Source organism: Peromyscus eremicus, chromosome 8a, assembly GCF_949786415.1.
Source record: "Peromyscus eremicus chromosome 8a, PerEre_H2_v1, whole genome shotgun sequence".
Taxonomy (NCBI): domain Eukaryota; kingdom Metazoa; phylum Chordata; class Mammalia; order Rodentia; family Cricetidae; genus Peromyscus; species Peromyscus eremicus.
In genome coordinates this window covers 12651483-12669262 of record NC_081423.1, presented here as the reverse complement: position 1 = coordinate 12669262, position 17780 = coordinate 12651483, and the positions used below count along the sequence as shown (strand labels likewise).

The window sequence follows — 17780 nt, the reverse complement described above, 5'->3', positions numbered from 1 at the left end:
GACTGGGGCTGGGGCTCCGACACGGAGGGACGGATGGCGCGTCACGGGCGGGGGGCGGCCCAGGGGCGGGAGCCGGCGGCGGCGGCGGCGGGCACCCGGTGGCGCGCCGCGTCTGAGCCGCCTCCCGGACGCCTGGGTCCGCTCCCGCGGCCGCTGACCTCCGTCAGCCCGCGCCGGCCGCGCGCCCGGCTCCGAGGCTCCGCCCCCGCATTGGCCCTCCCCCCCCCACTCCCGACGCCCCCTCCCCACGTTTGGGTGCGCGGGTCAGGCTAGGCCTCTGCGGACAGCGGGGAACCGAGGATGACCGCCGGGGACAGAGGACGGTGCGCAGGGGGGCTGGCCGCGGAGCACCGACACGGCGGCGGCGGCGGCGGCGACGCAAGGCTAAACCTAGGAGAGGTTTCTCGAGGCTGCGGGACCTGAGGGGGAGGGACTCGGAGGCAGTGGGCGGGCGGGGAGTCGGGCACCAGTGCCACCGGTGTCGGCCCTCCAGAGGCTGTCAGACATTTCTGGCCCGTGGTTCCTGTGGGAGGTGTTGAGGGATTGCGAAGAGGAATCTCCCAATAATGAATTCGGTGTCAGGGAACCCGTACCCCCTCCCCCCAACTACACCTTCTTCCTCTGGCTGCTCTCTACAACAATGCAGGATGACAGTTCTCCTTCGAGGACAGCCTGGAAGGGAGCTTGACTTCGCCACTCTCAGCATCTACTAGGATGTAACTGTCTATGTTCAGCGAGAAGGAACTTAACCTTCCAGCTTCTGCACCACTGAAGGCCCAGCCCTGCCCTGCCCCGCACCATTCTAGCCTAGCCCAAACAATCTCCAGCCACAACAGGTTCCCAGTCAGGATCTTCCTGCTTGACCAACACCTCGAGAGGTCTCACCTTTCTCCTGCCTGCCTGGAGTCCAGGGCTGCTCCAGGCCTCTCCTTATCTTGCCTGCAGCACTGTGGACACACATTAGTTGAGCTCCATGTCTTGGGTAAGGCTCTGCTCCCTCGGTTTCCTTATTTACAAGCAGAGCATCAGCCCAACCCAGCAAGACAGTACAGAGAATCTGGTGAGGGTTCGTTCACATATGCACGCTGACACACTTTATTGCGGTTCTGGACCATGCAGCAGGTCCAGGACGGCAGAGGAAGAGAAGCAGCTGGCACAGGGATTTCCAGGATCATGTAATTCTGATCATAGTAGAGTATCTCATGAGGCTCAGGGAATGTGCCTTCTCGAATGTGTTGGGCTCTCAGAAGAGGTCTCTGAATGCAGAAGTCCTTCCTCTAATCATTTACAGTGACCAATTCATGGTTCTCACAGGGTCAGGTGCTGTGATGCTCATTTGGGATAAAGCTGAATTTACTGTCCCCATTTTTCCTCAGTGTGTGCTACAAGGTCCCTGGGTCTCAAGGTCATGAGTCTGGACTTGGAACCTACATTGATTCCTGCCTCAGTTCTTCTCCTTACTGTTTTGTCAGCCTGAACTGGTCACGTTGTCTTTCTGAGTCTTTTATCTACCCTCTCTGTCAAAGGTGGGTCAACAATGTATCCCCTCCATTCACTCCAGGGTGAATTGTGATGCTGTCCTCACAGTTAATCCTGGATATAGTAAATGCTCAGCAAATAGCTGCTGTGAATAGTGTGATGTTCGTGGGTCTCCCTGCAGGAATTGCAACTGTATCGGATTCATCTTCACATGATACAGTGCCAAGCACACAGGAAGCACCACAAAAAGAAGTAAACATATAAAAAGAAAACAGCTATTATCCTGACTATTTTTTGCTGTGTTTGGAGCTGCTAAGGTAAATAATCTTTGTAGGACCTAGGGCAAAAATACAAACAGAAGCCCACTCACCAAATGTCTATTTCAACGTTGTAACTCACACTAATAACCTATTAAATAAAATATGTTCTAGCCTCCTACCTTTGACAAATATACCTTCACCAAGACCTGAAAGGGCAAGTTTAAATTTAGAATTCTTGGACTGCTTTTGGGTAAAGAACTGCCCCTTGCCTGTAGCTGTCATTTTCTTGTTCTCTGTCCAGCTCCAGCATCAGCTGCACCCCATCAACAGGCACCCCTGTGCCACTCCTCAGGCCAGGTGTGGGCATCCCATTGTATAGCCCGCCCGGGAAGAGGGATGTGCAGACCGCAGAAATCCACTAGATCCTTTGGGGCAGGAAATTCAAGGGTCCCAGTTAAATATTCATACTGTGGTCTGGAAGGGACATCTGGACTCCAGTGGGCTTCTGGATCCAGTGACTCCTTACTTCACAGGGTGGGCAGTGGCAGAAGGAAAGCCAGAGGCTTCCCCTGCTAGGTCAGTCTAGAGCCCAGGGGGGATCCAGGAGACTAAGGTGCTGCTAACTGGTGACCAGGATGGACAAGCTCCTGGTGTTCAGCTGCTCGGTCCGTAAAATGGGACAGCAGCTCTGTCTGGAGGGCTGATGGGAATGTCTTCATGGATACAGAGATGTTCACCTGCCTGGATGCCCTCCCCATCCACCTGGGGATGAGGGCAGCACAGCAGGCTGTCATCTACCCCTGGGGGGCAAAGGATGCAGATTTGTGGGTCTGGGGCAGCCCTCCAGGATGTCAGACCTCTGAAGAAGATCCTGGGAGGAGGGGCCGCTGAGCCAGCAGAATTGCTGAGCTGATGGCGTCTTCACTGCAGCCCTGACTGGCTTTCTTCCCGGATGCTTAGCTGCCGCCAGCCAGCCCGCAGCCCCTGCCTCTGCCTGTCAGCTGTGTGCCTGCTCAGGGCATCCCCCAAGCACTGGTACCCAGCCCTCACATATACAATGGTGATGTTGAGTGTGCCTTCTCATGGGCTGCTGGAAGCATATGTCAGGTGTCATTTTTGTGGGTACCACCTCTGTGAAGTGCTATGCCGGTGAGTAGTATCTCACAAAGGCTCAAAAGCCACACGCTCCAGATTCCTCCTACCCCACAGAGATGCTGAAGCTGCTCAGAATGCTCAGGGCCACGCCCAGTTTAACAGCAGTCTCTGGGTTGGACCATCTGCAGCATCCCAGCCTTTAGTTCCTGGCCCCACCCAGAGTCCCGAAGAAAGGACAACAGCTCAGGAACACACATCTGGCCACTCTTCTCCTGTGTTCGTGGGTCCCACCCATCCTGACTGATACTGATTCAAACATCCTTCTGATGCTGCCTCTCCTCTTCCATCCAGCATGCCCAGGACTCACCATAGCTGCCTCTGAACTTCAGTGGAGCTGCTTTGGGGGAGCTTATGCTTCATCAAAAAGAAGATAAGTAAGGTATATGAGGTGCAGGGTCCCTGTGGATCAGTCTCCTCAGCTGGCCAGAAAGGATGAGGTCAGAAGAGAGTGGGGTCTGGACTGCAGCTGGGCCAAACTGGGATCCACCATCTTGCAGCCATGAGCCTTCAACAGCAATTCTACAGCTCTGGGCCTGTGTTCTGACCAGATGTCCCCAGATGGGGACTGATCCTCCTTAGCGAAGTCACTATAGAGCACTAAGTATGATGTCGTGAAAACACTCATCATGTTTTGACAGTTCCTCAAAAAGTTGAACATAGCAGGCTGGAGAAATGGCTCAGTGGCTGAACATAGAGCTAACATGACCCAGTAATTCCGTTCCTGTTGCACGAATCCTAAATGGTTTTAAAATAAAAACCTAGAGCCAGATATTGGGGTGAAAGCTGAAAGATCAGAGAGACAAAGAAACAAGCCACTAGAGAAACTTCTCACCACTACCAAAACCTCAGGCCAAATGGAAGGCGAGATCCTATCTCCAGGAATCCTCTGACTGAAAGCCTCGGAGTCCTCAGCCGAAAGGCCTAGTTCCTCTCTCCTCTCGCCTTATATGCCTTTCTCTGCCCAGTCATTTCACTTCCTTTCTAGTGCTGGGATTAATGGCTTGTGCTTCCCAAATATTGGTAGCAAAGGCGTGAGATCTCAAGTGCTGTGATTGAAGGTGTGTGACTCCCAAGTACCAGGGTTAAAGGTGTGTGCCACCACTGCCTGACTCTGTTTCTCTCCTAGACTGAGTCAATCTCATATAGTTCAGGGTGGCTTTGAACTCACAAAGATCCAGATGGATCTCTGCCTCCTGAGTGCTAGGATTAAAGGTGTGTGCCAGCACTGCCTGGCCTCTATGTTTAATCTAGTGGCTGGCTCTGTCCTCTGACCCTCAGGCAAGCTTTAGTTGATACACAATATATCACCACACATTCCTAAAATAGTTCCAAGTCACATGAAAATATGTATGCACACAAATGCTTACATACACAAACATTTTAGCAGCGCTATGTCACAATGGCTGAAAGAAGGAAATAACTCAGATGTCCATCATCAGCAAACAAATAAAACAAGGTCCATGCATACAATGGGATACTGTTTAGCCACAGAAAGGAATGACATAGTGGCCCATACCACTGAATGAACCTTGAGAACACAATGCTAAGTAGAGAAACAAGATACAAAAGGCTATAAATTTGTCTTTCCATTGATAGGAAATGTCCAGCAGAGGCCAATTCATAGAGACAAGGTTAGTGGTTTCCAGGGCCTGGGTTGGGGAAAGAGGGTGGGAGTAACTGCCTATGCTCTCTCTCTCTTCAAGACAGGGTTTCTCTGTGCATCCCTGGCTGTCCTGGAACTCATTCTCTAGTCCAGGCTGGCCTCAAACTCAGAGAGATCTGCCCGGCTCTGCCTCCCCAGCACTGAGATTAAAGGCATGCGTCACTACCGCCCGGCTTCTGCTTATTCTTTTAAAGGAAGGATGGAAACATCTGGTAGCCACGTAGAGGTAGTAGTTGCACAGTGTCAATGCACTAAGTCACTGTACCATTGAATTGATTCTTTTTTTTTTAACTTGTTTTTATTATAAGTGCATTGGTGTTTTGCCTGCATGTATGTCTGTGTGAAGGTGTCAGATCCCTTGGAACTGGAGTTATAGACAGTTGTGTGCTGCCATGTGGGTGCTGGGAATCGAACCCAGGTCCTCTGGAAGAGCAGCCACTGCTCTTAACTGCTGAGCCATATCTCCAGCCCGATTCTTTTTTAAATACAGGTTCTCATTATGTAGACAAGTGAGGCTGGCCTTGAACTCACGATCCTCCTGACTCAGGTTCCCAAGTGCCAGGATTGTCATGTTGACTAAATTATTCATTCTGTTTTTATTTATGTATTGCTGGGATGGCCTAGAATGTACCAGGCAGTCTCTCTACTACTGATTTGCATCCCTTGCCTGAACTGTTCAATTTAAATGGCCAATTGTGCGACTAGAGAGATGGTTCATCACTTAGGAGCAATTCTGTTTTTGCAGAGGATCTGAGTTCAGTTTCCAGCACCCACATGGCAGCTCACAACTGTCTGTAACTCCAGTTCCAAGGGATCTGACACCTTCACACAGACATACATGCAGGCAAAACACCAATGCACTTATAATCAGATAGCTCACTACTACCTGTAACCCCCAGCTCTAGGGCATCATATACTCTTTCCTGGCCTCTGAAGGCGCCTGCATGCATGTGTGCATACTAACATGGACACACACACATACCCATAAATAAAAACAAACCTTTAATAAAAGGACAATTTTATGCTTTGTGAGTTTCACCTAAACCAGCACAAAGTCCCACAAAGAACAAGCTCATAAAGCGAAGGTTGCTTTATGAGAGAGCCAAGAGCTGGGTAGGTGAAGGGGTGGAGGGAAGAACAGCCTAGGCATAGGCAAAGGACCTAAGTCAGGGTGTGGTGAAAGACTGCCACATCCTCTGCTGAACCAGTGGCCTGAGGGGAGGAGAGATTAGGGCTAGACCCAGGAACCTGGAAGGGTTCCAGAACCCCTGAAGACTCTTGTGGATTAATAAGGCCAGATTTCAGTTTGTAAAAGACCACACAGGCACATCTGTGACTCCAGCACTTGTGGTGGCAGGAGGAGGTCAGGGTCATCTTTAGTTACTGGGCAACCAGCCTGGGATGCATGAAATGATGTGAAGAAGAGGAGGAGGAGGAAGAAGAAGGTGTGGCAAACAGGCTGACTGTTAAAGGGGGACTAGAGCAGGGCTTCCCAAGATGTGCGGGTGGGTGGGTGGGGTGGTGGCGGTGGCGGTGCACTCCTTTAATCCCAGCACTCGGGAGACAGAGGCAGGTGGATCTCTGTGAGTTCGAGGCCAGCTTGGCTTACAAAGCGAGATCCAGGACAGCCAGGGTTACACAGAGAAACCCTGTCTGGGGGAAAAAAAAGATGTGAGGAGGTGGGTGCCAGGTGAAATCGTTGGCTGAAAATGGCAAGGATGAGGGATGTACTCAGATTATAGCCAGTTATAACACAGAGTTGGACACTGCTCACACAGGATAACTGGTCCCTAAGGGGTTACCCTAGGCATGAGAGGTGGTGTGCTCTGTGCGGCATGTGTGTATTTGTGTGCCCTTTTTTTTTTTGTTTTTCAAGACAGGATTTCTCTGTTTAGCCCTGGCTGTCCTGGAACTCGCTCTGTAGACCAGGCTGGCCTCAAACTCACAGAGATCTGGATTAAAGGCGTGTGCCACCACTGCCTGGCCATTGTGTGCCATATTTAACAGAGAACTGGATGTACTTCAAGAGCCTAGAAGTTGGAGATGAAAGTGGCGGGACACCAGACTAAAGATGGTATAGGAAGCCACAGAGCCTCTTGGGTAAGGTAAAGAGAAAAGGGGAGTGTCAGAAGGAGGAGGGGAAGGAAGAGAGCCCATTGAGGTAGATCTGGTACTGGTACTAGGGCACAAAGCAGGAGATGAGATTTTCTGTCATCCACAGTACACAAGGGTCAAGAGGTGGAAAGAAAGTATCTACCAGGCTTGGCAGATTAAGCTGGGCAGTGGCCTTGAGGAATTTCTCCAAAGAGCTGGGGGTAAAGCTGAGGAATGAGGGGGAGGTAGCAAGTGGAGCTACCAACACGGTGAGGACAGCTCTTTGGAGGAGAGAGTCTAGCTGGAAAGAGTATTGGGATTGTTTTTAGTTCTAAAACGCTAAGTAAGGGGAGGCTGGAATTAGCATTGACACTCAGATGGTAGTGTACTTGCCTGGCATGTGCAAAGCCTACGGTGAGGGACAGGGGACTTAAAGTTCAAGGTCATCCTGTGGGATACCAAACAAACCCTAGTTGAAAAACAAAGCCAGGTGGTGGTGGTGCACACCTTTAATCTCAGGAGGTAGAGGCAGGTGGATCTCTGTGAGTTCGAGGCTAGCACGGAGAAACTCTGTCTCAAAAAAACAGAGAGAGAGGGGGGGAGGGAGGGAGGGAGGGAGAGAGAGAGAGAGAGAGAGAGAGAGAGAGAGAGAGAGAGAGAGAGAGAAGCTAAGGAGGTAAAGGTAAAGAGGGCCTGGGAAAAGGAAGTGGGGGGAGGGGTGTCTATGATCAAGGACCTGGATGCATGGACAGGAATTGGCTTTAGCCGAGGATCTGGACTCAGCCTTTCTGTGGTCAGAGGAAAAAGGGGTTTGCAGCCCCATCTATAGGTGCCATGGGAAGGAATCATGGGAAAACAAGGCTAACTTCGTGGAGTTCGGAGGGCTGTAATAAAAATGGAGGCGCCTGGCGTGGTGGCGCATGCCTTTAATCCCATCACTCGGGAGGCACAGCCAGGGGAATCTCTGTGAGTTCGAGGCCAGCCTGGTCTACAGAGCAAGTTCCAGGACAGGCATCAAAACTACACAGAGAAACCCGTCTGGAACCCCCCCCCCCCCCAAAAAAAATGGAGGCATGAGAATCTGCAGTTTTAAAGGAGTTCCTAGGCTAACTTGTATGCGCTGAGGGTCAGACAGGGGCTGGACAGGTCTGAAAGGGCCCAGACTAGGATTACCAGATAAAGCAAATAGAAGTACAGAATGCCCAGTTGCATTTGAACTTCTTGTAAGAAAGTAATTCTTTTAGTACAACGTTTGAGATATGTTTATACAAAAAAAAAATTTTTTTTTTTTTTAATCTGAAAGTTTTGTATTTGCCTGGAAATTGTAGCTTGATAGGTAGGGTAGGGGATTGTATATGTGTGCAGGGGTAGGGGGACAACGACAGTGCGATCCTTCCTAGGAACCAAGCCTGGAAATAGGCATCCGCACCATGGCTGTGATGTCCAGTGAGTACAAGGCTGGAGTCGCGGCTGACGCCCACTCCGCGCGTGACCGCTTCTGCAGTTCCTCGTTTCAGAACTTTGGTATCTCTGTCCACTCCCCCACTCCCCGGACTCATGGTCTCGCCCTGAGCAGCTATCGATAACTCTAGGTTCGGCCCGGCTTCTATCGACTCGCTCCTACTCGCCTCGCAGTCCTGGACCAAGGCAGAGTGCTGAGCGTGTGTAAGGTACGGAGGCCGCGGGACAAGGGCTGCGTACCAGCCGCTGGGTGGCTAGGAGGGTGCGGTCGGGGTAATCAAGCTGGTAGGACAGAGCCAGGGCGGTCTGCACAGCACAGGGGAGCTCGGGGGTCTTGCCACATAGTGCCCCCACCCATCAGATACCAATGCCGGTCAGCTACGCATGCGCAGCAGCAGCGTTGCCCGGCTTTTCCCCAAGTCGCCCTGCGCATGCGTTGCCTACCCTTGCGGCAGACGGCGCCCCTGTGATTGCCCTCTATGTGTGACTGCCTCCTGCTGGCTGCAGGCGGGGTGACGTCTCCATCCCTGCTGGTGAAGCTGAAGAAATGCATGTGCATGCCGGGAAGCGGAGGACCTGAGTCGCCTCTCTCATTTTTCTTATCTTTAAAGAGATAATGCTCTGTGTAGTGTGCAGATTGTTTTCTCATACATACATCTTTTCCTGTAGATGTTTTGACCTTTGGACCTTGCCTATCAGCTCTTGGCCCAGTGCAGGCCTCATTTTTCCCTGCTATCAAACAATGAACACCACCCCAGGCACAGTGGGCAGTGACCCTGTCATCTTGGCAACTGCAGGCTATGACCACACTGTGCGCTTTTGGCAGGCGCATAGTGGCATCTGCACTCGAACAGTGCAGCATCAGGACTCTGTATCCTCCACTTGGGAGCAGGCAGGGTGGTGCTGGCCAGGATTAAGTATGAATGACAAGTGCCCGGGGAAACTCAGGCCAGGTCGTGGAGGTCTTGATGGCCTATGGCCCCAAGGCCTCCCTTTCCAGGGTTCCCTTCCTATCACCCTTAACATACTCAGCAGGTGAATGCATTGGAGATCACACCAGACCGAAGCATGATTGCTGCTGCAGGTACCTAAGATTCTTGACCTCTGCCCTTGCCTGGTGGCAGGACTACCTGGCACCCATGCTTCAATTCAGACTGTGCCCCTAGGTTACCAACATATTCGCATGTATGATCTCAACTCCAATAACCCCAACCCCATCATCAGTTATGACGGAGTCAATAAGAACATTGCATCTGTGGGCTTTCATGAGGATGGCCGCTGGATGTACACGGGCGGAGAGGACTGCACGGCTCGAATCTGGGACCTCAGGTGTTGAGTGCTGGGCTGGAGAGGATGGCTGCCTGGGGAGAGGGCAGCCAGGGCATTGTCCTTGGGCAGGTATTCTATGAACAGACTAATCAAGGGGGCTTTAGTGGGCGTTTGAGGGAAGAAGGAAAGCAGGATGGACATCAAAGAGCCAGCCCTGCCTTCAGGCTAGCGGCCGGACTTTCATTCCCTTTTTACTGGGCTCACACGACCATCTGTGGGGAAGCCAAATTCCACAAGCTCCTAAGGTGGAAGCAACTGTTACTAGCAGAGAACGGGGGCTTTTGGCGGGACACTGATAACACAGACGCCGTGCGCAACCCTGACTCCCCCAGGTCCCGGAACCTGCAGTGCCAGCGTATCTTCCAGGTGAATGCACCCATTAACTGCGTGTGTCTGCACCCCAACCAGGTGAGAAGCACTCAGGGGCCAGGTACCTAGGGGCTTTGGAGGGCAGAGATAGTGCCACACCTTACCCCCACTACATCCCAGGCAGAACTCATTGTGGGTGACCAGAGCGGTGCTATCCACATCTGGGACCTGAAGACAGACCACAACGAGCAGCTGATCCCCGAGCCCGAGGTTTCCATCACGTCTGCCCACATTGACCCCGATGCCAGCTACATGGCAGCCGTCAACAGTGCTGTGAGTACTGGGATTGGGTGCAGCAGCACCTAGTCCCTCCTCTTCTGCAGAGGAGTTGACTCCCTGGTTGTCCCTCAGGCCTCTCTACGTTTTCCACCCAGCTCCCAAAGTCAGGCACTTGGGTACCACTCCTGATGTCCACCTTGCTGTCTGCCATAGCCTACCCATCACACTTGGCACCTCACCAGTGTTTCTCAGGGCCAGTTATTCCTCCTTTTATGTTCCAGTCCATGACTTTGATCTTCCCTGATACTGACAAACTTCTCTGTGGCCTTCCTGGGATACCTGGCTTGTTCTCCTTCAACTGTAGAAGTGTCCTTTAGCCTTATGGCAGGCTGTACTCTTCTTGAGATGCTCTGGCTCCTCCTCATGGACTGCAGGATGCTTTGGTTTGATCCCTGCTTTCATCTCTAGTCTCATTTTCTCCTTTTAAATCCTAGAACATCACTTGTTCCACATCCTTGCACTCCTTCTTCCCAGCCTTGGGTTGTTACATCTTCTATTTGGGTGCCCTCCTTACCACCTCCTCTCCTGCACATCTCTGTTGGCCAGCAGCAGCCTCAGGGGAGCTGTGTTTAAGTCCTTAGCCTGTGTGGCCTCCTGCTTTTGGCTGGCTGGGCATTGTTCCTTGTTGGGGCCAAGCTTTCTGTAGATCTGACCCAAGATGCCAACCTTCCTACCCTGGCCCAGGCATCCCTGGATCCAAGGCCAGAGCTGAGGGTCTGGGTTTTGAATGACTGCCTTCCTATCCTATAGGGAAACTGCTATGTCTGGAACCTGACAGGGGGCATTGGTGACGAGGTGACTCAGCTCATTCCCAAGACCAAGATCCCAGCCCACACACGCTATGCCCTGCAATGCCGCTTCAGCCCCGACTCCACGTGCGTGTTAGGGTCCTGGGGGAAGGGGGCATATGCAGGGGCTGGGGACACTACCTGGTGTGTGGTAAGTGGATACAGGGTAGTAGTAGCTGCTGAGATACCCAATGTCCAAACCCCAGGCTCCTTGCTACCTGTTCAGCTGACCAGACATGTAAAATTTGGAGGACATCCAACTTCTCCCTGATGACGGAGCTCAGCATCAAGAGTAGTAACCCTGGAGAGTCATCCCGTGGCTGGATGTGGGGCTGTGCCTTCTCGGGGGACTCCCAGTACATAGTCACAGGTGAGCCCTGCCCTCCTGTCTCCCCCCCGATTGCCTAGGCCTCTAGAGAGGTCATTCATGGCTGCTGCTTTCCTTCTGTCTGATCCCTTCTTGTAGCTTCCTCTGACAACCTGGCCCGGCTCTGGTGTGTAGAGACTGGAGAGATCAAGAGAGAGTATGGTGGCCATCAGAAAGCTGTCGTCTGCTTGGCCTTCAATGACAGCGTGCTGGGTTAGCCTCTACCCCTTGAGGCTGCGTTGGGCAGTCAGAACTGCCTGGTATAGTGGCTCTAAGGGGATGTACCTGAACAATATCCTGGCCTCTCAGGTCAGCCTCTGCATGTCAGGCCAGCTGGACCTGACCAGACTACCCTGGCCCCTTTTGGCCAACCTAAACTGTTGGCCACTCTACCCTGGGACTCTCCATGCCCAGTTTGTTGTCAGAAGGCTCACTAAGCCAGACTCCATGGGCCTGGACTGGGAGTCTTTTCTCCCTTTAGAGGCTAGACCCAGAGGGCTTGGAACGGTTGAGATCTGAGGTTGGTGCCTGTTTCCCAGGTATGTTACCCCCCACTTTTGTTCCCCTCCACCCCTGTATAGGTCCTGAGGCCCCCAGAAATTACCACTATGGCCGGGTAATCTGGGTTTATTTGTCCCCACTGTCAGCTGCCCTTCGTTGGTGCTGGTGACCTGACCAGCTTGCTGACCTGTAGGGACAGGAGTGGCCTGTGGGACCAAAGGCCATGAGGGCTCGGTAGGGGGCTTAGTCTGGAAGGTAATAAAAGCAGACGGACACACAGATGTTGCTCGGGAAGCAGATGTCAATGCAGAGGTAGATCAGCCGCTGTCTCTGGGGCCCTGGGGAGAAGGGAACTCATGAGTCCCAAGGGCTCCCACCCAGTACTGTCCTGCAGGAGCCATAGGCCTCTTTGCTCAACCTACCCCAACTCACCCTCTGCTCGTCGGGCCCAGTAGATGGGAGTGTCCACGCAAAGGTGTTGCACTGAAGCTCCCACTTGGGCAGGGTCCACGGTATGGCCCCCCAAAACTGCCAGTAGCTCCTGGGCATAGTGGGTGTCTTGGCCAGGTACAAGGGATTCTTGGGCCTGCAGAAAGACTCTAGTGGGCCACCATATAGTGCTTCCTTGGTCCTGGCTGGGTGGGGCATCCATATTCCACCCCAGCCTGATGGCCCTTCCACCTGCTCCTGTCAACAGCCTTAGTGAGGGGAAGATAGAGCTTTCTGTTCCCCTGAAACCAGAGCCTTGGCTGGCCCAGCCGGGCTGCACAGAGGACCTTTTGTTTGTCCCCTGGCCTTGGGGGTGGGTGGGAGGGGCAGCAAGCCAAGTGGTACTGCTCACCCTGGAAGTGTTCACCAGCAGCCGTAGGGTCTCCCAATCTTGGGCTTCCATCAGACGGAGGAAGCAGGCCTGGTGCTCTGCAGGGCGGTAACAGATGTAGCCCTGGGAAGGCAGATAGGTAAGTCAAGGCCACCCGATACCTCCACTCTGTCCCCCTCCCAAGCCTACTCACCCTTTGCCCGTCGAACAGCACGGCCCAGCTGTGGTTGCTCTGAAGCGGAGACACCACAATAGTTGCCATGTTCTGGGCCACGTCCACCAGAGTGGTTTGGTTGGGCCAGGGCACCCTGGAGCTTGAGAAGGTCTTTTGGAGCATCTGCAACAATGGCTAAGGGGTATCTGGAATTCAGCCCTGACATCTGTATTTCCACATCACCAGAGTGGGCCTTTGTTCCTTCTGGTTCTCCGTCTGCTCAAGGCTAGTGTTTAGGCCTGGCCCTATGGGAGGACTAGCAGGTGCTGGCCTTCTTGCCCCCTTCCCACTCGTCTACCCCTGGGCTTGAGGAGGGGCTCACCTTGGGAGGGCTGTACAGGAAGCCAAGAAGCCCTCCAGCTAGGGCCCCTGCAGTGGCCAGTGTCAGCAGTAGCAGCAGGCCTGCAGCTCTCCAGCCCCTAGGGCAGGTTGTAGTCTTCACCTGGGGGCACATTACTGTCAGTGGGGCTTCTGGGTTAGAGACCAGGGAGCCCACTTCCTCAGGGAAAGGGTTGATGGTGGATGGTAGCACTCCTGTCTCCTGCGGTATCTATCCCTGTGTTCTTGTGTGGGGGTGGTAGAGACACTTACCTCAACAAGCCTGGACCTGAGGCTTTCAGTGTGGATGTGCCCTCGCTCCATGCTACAGCCGCTGACAATGCACTGATTGTCTACGGCCCCTTGGAGGAGTCAGCCAGGGAAACCTCAGGATGCCTTTGATGAGTCAAACTGTATCCTCCCCTCCTGATCCCACTGCTTCCTCCCAGTATCTGATAGCCCGGGTCAGAGCCAGGACAGCCCTTTCCCCACTGTCATTACTGGTCACCAGGCATGTCTCTGGACAGCTGGCCTATGCAGAACATGGTTTCTGTGAGCAAGTGAAAGCAGGCCTTGGTGGGAAGTCAGAACAACTGGCTAGGTCTTGTCCAGGATGATTTTGTCTGGTTGGGCAGATTTTTTTTCTTGGGAGTCTGTTATCTCTGGACTCCTGAGCTAGACACATGAACCATCAATAAATGTTCAATGAACCATCAGTATGAGGCTAATTGCTTTCTTACTTTCGCCACAAACTCCCAAGCCTCTTTCCAGACCCTATTAACACCAGATGGGGCTGCGGATATTCCTGTGTGCGACAAGTGGGCTCCAGGCTGGACTACAGAAACGGCTTGCTGCACTTCAGGGTCTAGGCCAGCCTGTTCGCTATCATGTTTTTTCTAACCAAGCTGTTAACTGTTCTGGTCCTTGTTCTGTCTAGCTATTTGACATGATAGTTCAGCTGTACCCACATCCACACGTTTTACCCAGTAGCTTTATTCAACTCTGGTTTTATGCTACTTCCTGTTTCTTCAGGACCTGTTCCTCACAAGAAGGGTGGGGCTGCAGGGTCATGTCCACTGTGTAAGATTTTGGAGCTGGGATCCCAGCCCACCCTAAGTATTCCTGCCTTGCTCTCCACCCATAGCTAGATAGCTGCTACTCAAAATAGATAGAGGAAGGCAGTGCGGGTTTGAGAGTTTAATGTGCATTTGAGTTCACATAGTGAAACAAGCCGGCAGTGTAACACACACAGGTTCTCGGGCTCCTGCTCAGTACTAGAAGGGGCATTCCTTGCTGCTGCATCTGCTGAGTGCTCCTAATGTGGGTGATAATGCCGTAACAGGTCTGTTCGTTACCCAGACTCACGGAGCCACCCTCACGGAGGACCTGCCCCGCCATGTCAGCGGTACTGCTGCCTTCAGTTAATTACGGCACTATTCCACTCCCAGCCACCCCTGACCTGGGAGCAGCTTCAGGCATGGGATACATTTTATTGTTGAGAACCTGGTGAACAGGTGAAGTGCTGTGATCATGAGTAGCCACTTGGTACAGGGCAAGGTGCCAGGAAGGAAGGACTAAGCCAAAAGGAACAGCTTCCTGGGTTTGCCCCATGAATGCTGCCCAGTCTGCTCAGTAGACTGTTAAAAGTCAGAGACTTGCAGAGCAGAGGAAAAGGCCAGAGATGCTGAGAAGCCAACTGGTTGGTAAGGTGGGCCTTCTGGCTGGAAATAGATGGTTTTGTGGAGCACCGACATGTAACCCAGCCACAACCCAAAGGACACAGGCAAGGGAGGTTGGAAGTGTTGTTAGAGACGACTATTCTCAGGACTTCTTTCCTTCCATACCCAGAGGGCACTCTGGGAAACAAGGCAATCCTTGGCTTGCACATGGGCTATGCTGCTGACTGGGGTATGAGATTTCTTCAGTTGGATTTACCCTTGAGTCAGCACAGCTATTAATCCATACACTTAAGATCCAATTCCACACTTGACAATGTTGTTCAGTAGTTCAAGAAAAAAAATTTTTTTAAAAAAATAAACAGGTTTAAGATCCCTGTACAGCAGTATGGAGTTCAGTGCAAGCATCCATACCCGCCTGGCTGCTCAAGCAGACCACACTCAGTGACACATGTGGGTTTAAATTCACACAAGAGAGCCAAAATTTAGCTAGGCTGTTACTGTGCATGAGGGGCTGTAGTGCTGGGCCTCTGAAACAGACAATTGTGACATCAAAGAGGTTTTCAAGGAAGTAGGGGTGAGTGGAAGTTGTCAAGGGCAGCATACTAAACCCCAACAGTAATCCCACCGGGGAGTAGCTTCCTCCACCCCCACGCTGCAGGTGAGGGAATGAGGCACAGCAGCTTCTCTGCTGTAGGATGACACTGGGGGAAACCTCAGTTTTTGGTGGGCACACGAGTCTCATTAAGAGCCCGCCCTTTCCTCTTCGTCCATCCTACGGTCTGATCTCTGAAAACATTTTTCAGTATAAAGCACGACACAAAACCCCTGACCCACTTCAGGTAACCTGAATCCTGGGGAGGCGCTATGCCCACCCCTGCCAATACATATAAAGCCCAGGGCCCACCCCGTAATGCCTTCCAAGTTTAAAAGTGCATCTTAAAATACAATCATCTGTAAACAACACCCCCCCCAAAGTTTACTTACAAGGTTAACTACTGCCTTTGCTTAACTCCAATTAACCTGTAGCAACCTAACTGAGCCATTTGTAAGCCCCACCTATTAATTTAGGTAACTGATTTTCATTTTTTTTTTATTCCAGAGATTAAAGATACTAGATCTTTAACCTTGAAGGGCAGGCAAGAGGTCGGCTATGCTGTCAACATAAAAGTCAGGGACCATTTTCTTCTTGTACATGCAGTCACTTTCCTGATTAGTCTTCACATCCTCAAGACTGGAGACTCCGGTGAGGGTCAGGATAGTCTTCATGCTACAGGTGGTGCCCAGGAGGATGTCTGTGTCCAGGCGGTCTCCCACCATGACGGTGCGGTCCGGGTTGATGCCATACTCCTGGGACACGCAGTCGAAGATGAAGCGGCTAGGCTTCCCGATGATGTCCGCCTGGCGCTGGGCGGCCATCTCCACGGCTCGCACCAGACAGCCGGTACCTGCAGGGCGAGGGAGGGAAGGGGACGCTGGGGGTCAGAAGACACGGAAGGGCTGGGCCCGCCCTCCAACCTCCAGCCCCTAGGCGCACGGACCCGAAAGGAAACGGCCGTTCTCCAGCGGGAGCCGGTTGTCCATGTTGGTGCCCACGAACAGACAGTCGGGCTGCTGCAGGTACCGCACGGCCTTGGTGAGTTTCATGTAGTTGAAGTGTGGGTCGAAGCCCACCACTACCGCGCGCACGTCGGGTTCGAGCGGCGCGGCCAGCCAGTCGCCCGGGCCTTCGCCTTCCAACGCCTCCGGGCCCACACCCACGCTGGAGACACCCACGGCCTCCAGCTCGGCGGCTAAGGCCGGGCTGCCCAGCACGTAGGCCTTGGGGTCCGGCACGCCGGCCAGGCGCTGGCGCAGATAGAGCGCGCTGCAGTAGGCCGTGCCGAAGACCTCGAGGCCCGCGTCGGGCCCCACCGGGCCGCCGAAACCCAAGCTCCTTAGCTTCTCCGCGTAGGCCCTGCGAGTCTTGCTGCTGTTGTTGGTGATGAAGCCCAGGCGCTTGCCGCGGGCCCGCAGCGCCCGCAGCGTCTCCGGCGCGCCGGGCACAGCCGTCTCGCCGCGCCACAGCACGCCATCGCAGTCGAACAGCAGCGTGTCTACGTCGGCCAGCAGCACCTTGGCCCGCTCGGCGTTCAGCCGCACGCAGCGGACTTCGTCGCCGCCGGCCTCCGCCTCCGCCATGGCCGACCGCTGACCGCTGCCGCCACCCGCCACCGCCGCCACCGCCGCCACCACTACCGGCCGCTCCTCGCAGCCGCCCGCCGCGGCGCCCGCCCCGCCTCTGGAACGCTCATTGGCCCCGCTCCTCGTGCGCACCGCCCATTGGCCCCTGCTTGCGCCAATCCATCTCCGTTTCCCGCGAGCAGCAAGGCGCAGAGCCGCAACCGTCGCGAGGCCGGCGCGGAGGCGGACGGCCATTGGCTGCCTGGCCCGGAAACACCAATGATTGGCTGGCACAGCGCCAACCGGCAAGGGTAAAGCGTACTCTGCGGAAACGCTGCGGGCCGCGAATGGCACGGGACTTAAGGAGGCTGATGGTGGATGGCCGCGGGGTAGCTCGCTCATTGGAAACTGGTGGTCAGCCTAGGTGACGGAGACTCCAGGTCAGTGACCCCGGGCCAGGCCGGCTGCTGATTGGCTACTTCTTCCGGAGGCCTTGCTTGGGCGGGGCTATCTGCAGGAGCACGGCGGGAGGGGCCACCAGCACCGCAGTCACGTAAGCGCCTTAGACGAGAAGTCGGCGCTTGAACCTTTCAGTCTTTGGAGTCTTTGGGAAATTCCTTTCCCAAAGGTACTTGCATTCCCACCTTCAGTTCTTCAAGACGGTTTCCCAGGACCTCGAAGTGACATGAACCAGTAATGGCAAAGCAGTGGGATTCAGATCGGGGGACATTGCCGACAGTATGATGCTCAACAACTGGTAGCTATTATCGTCCTCATCAACTAGAATACTTTTATTGAGACGTAGTATACAATGATGGGCGTAAGTCTTAAGTACAGATCAATT

General features: G+C 53.5%; 3 protein-coding genes across 3 annotated transcripts; 1 reads left to right on the top strand and 2 right to left on the bottom strand.

The window, feature by feature from the left end:
* Positions 1-8188: 8188 nt before the first annotated feature.
* Positions 8189-12024, top strand: Mlst8 (MTOR associated protein, LST8 homolog). The gene is made up of 9 exons (XM_059270186.1): positions 8189-8321; positions 8782-8983; positions 9145-9196; positions 9279-9441; positions 9774-9849; positions 9931-10083; positions 10840-10964; positions 11084-11247; positions 11344-12024. Exons 2-9 carry the CDS (start codon positions 8855-8857, stop codon positions 11460-11462), a joined length of 981 nt encoding a protein of 326 aa, XP_059126169.1. The 5' UTR covers positions 8189-8321; positions 8782-8854; the 3' UTR covers positions 11463-12024.
* On the bottom strand, positions 11837-13308 carry Bricd5 (BRICHOS domain containing 5). The gene is made up of 5 exons (XM_059270187.1): positions 13102-13308; positions 12759-12914; positions 12587-12688; positions 12178-12331; positions 11837-12083 (listed from the first exon to the last, which is right to left on the bottom strand). Exons 1-5 carry the CDS (start codon positions 13231-13233, stop codon positions 11989-11991), a joined length of 639 nt encoding a protein of 212 aa, XP_059126170.1. The 5' UTR covers positions 13234-13308; the 3' UTR covers positions 11837-11988.
* A 974-nt stretch (positions 13309-14282) lies between these two features.
* Pgp (phosphoglycolate phosphatase) lies at positions 14283-17410 on the bottom strand. Its single transcript, XM_059270185.1, has 2 exons — positions 16315-17410; positions 14283-16221 (listed from the first exon to the last, which is right to left on the bottom strand). Exons 1-2 carry the CDS (start codon positions 17336-17338, stop codon positions 15896-15898), a joined length of 1350 nt encoding a protein of 449 aa, XP_059126168.1. The 5' UTR covers positions 17339-17410; the 3' UTR covers positions 14283-15895.
* Between the last annotated feature and the right edge of the window lie 370 nt (positions 17411-17780).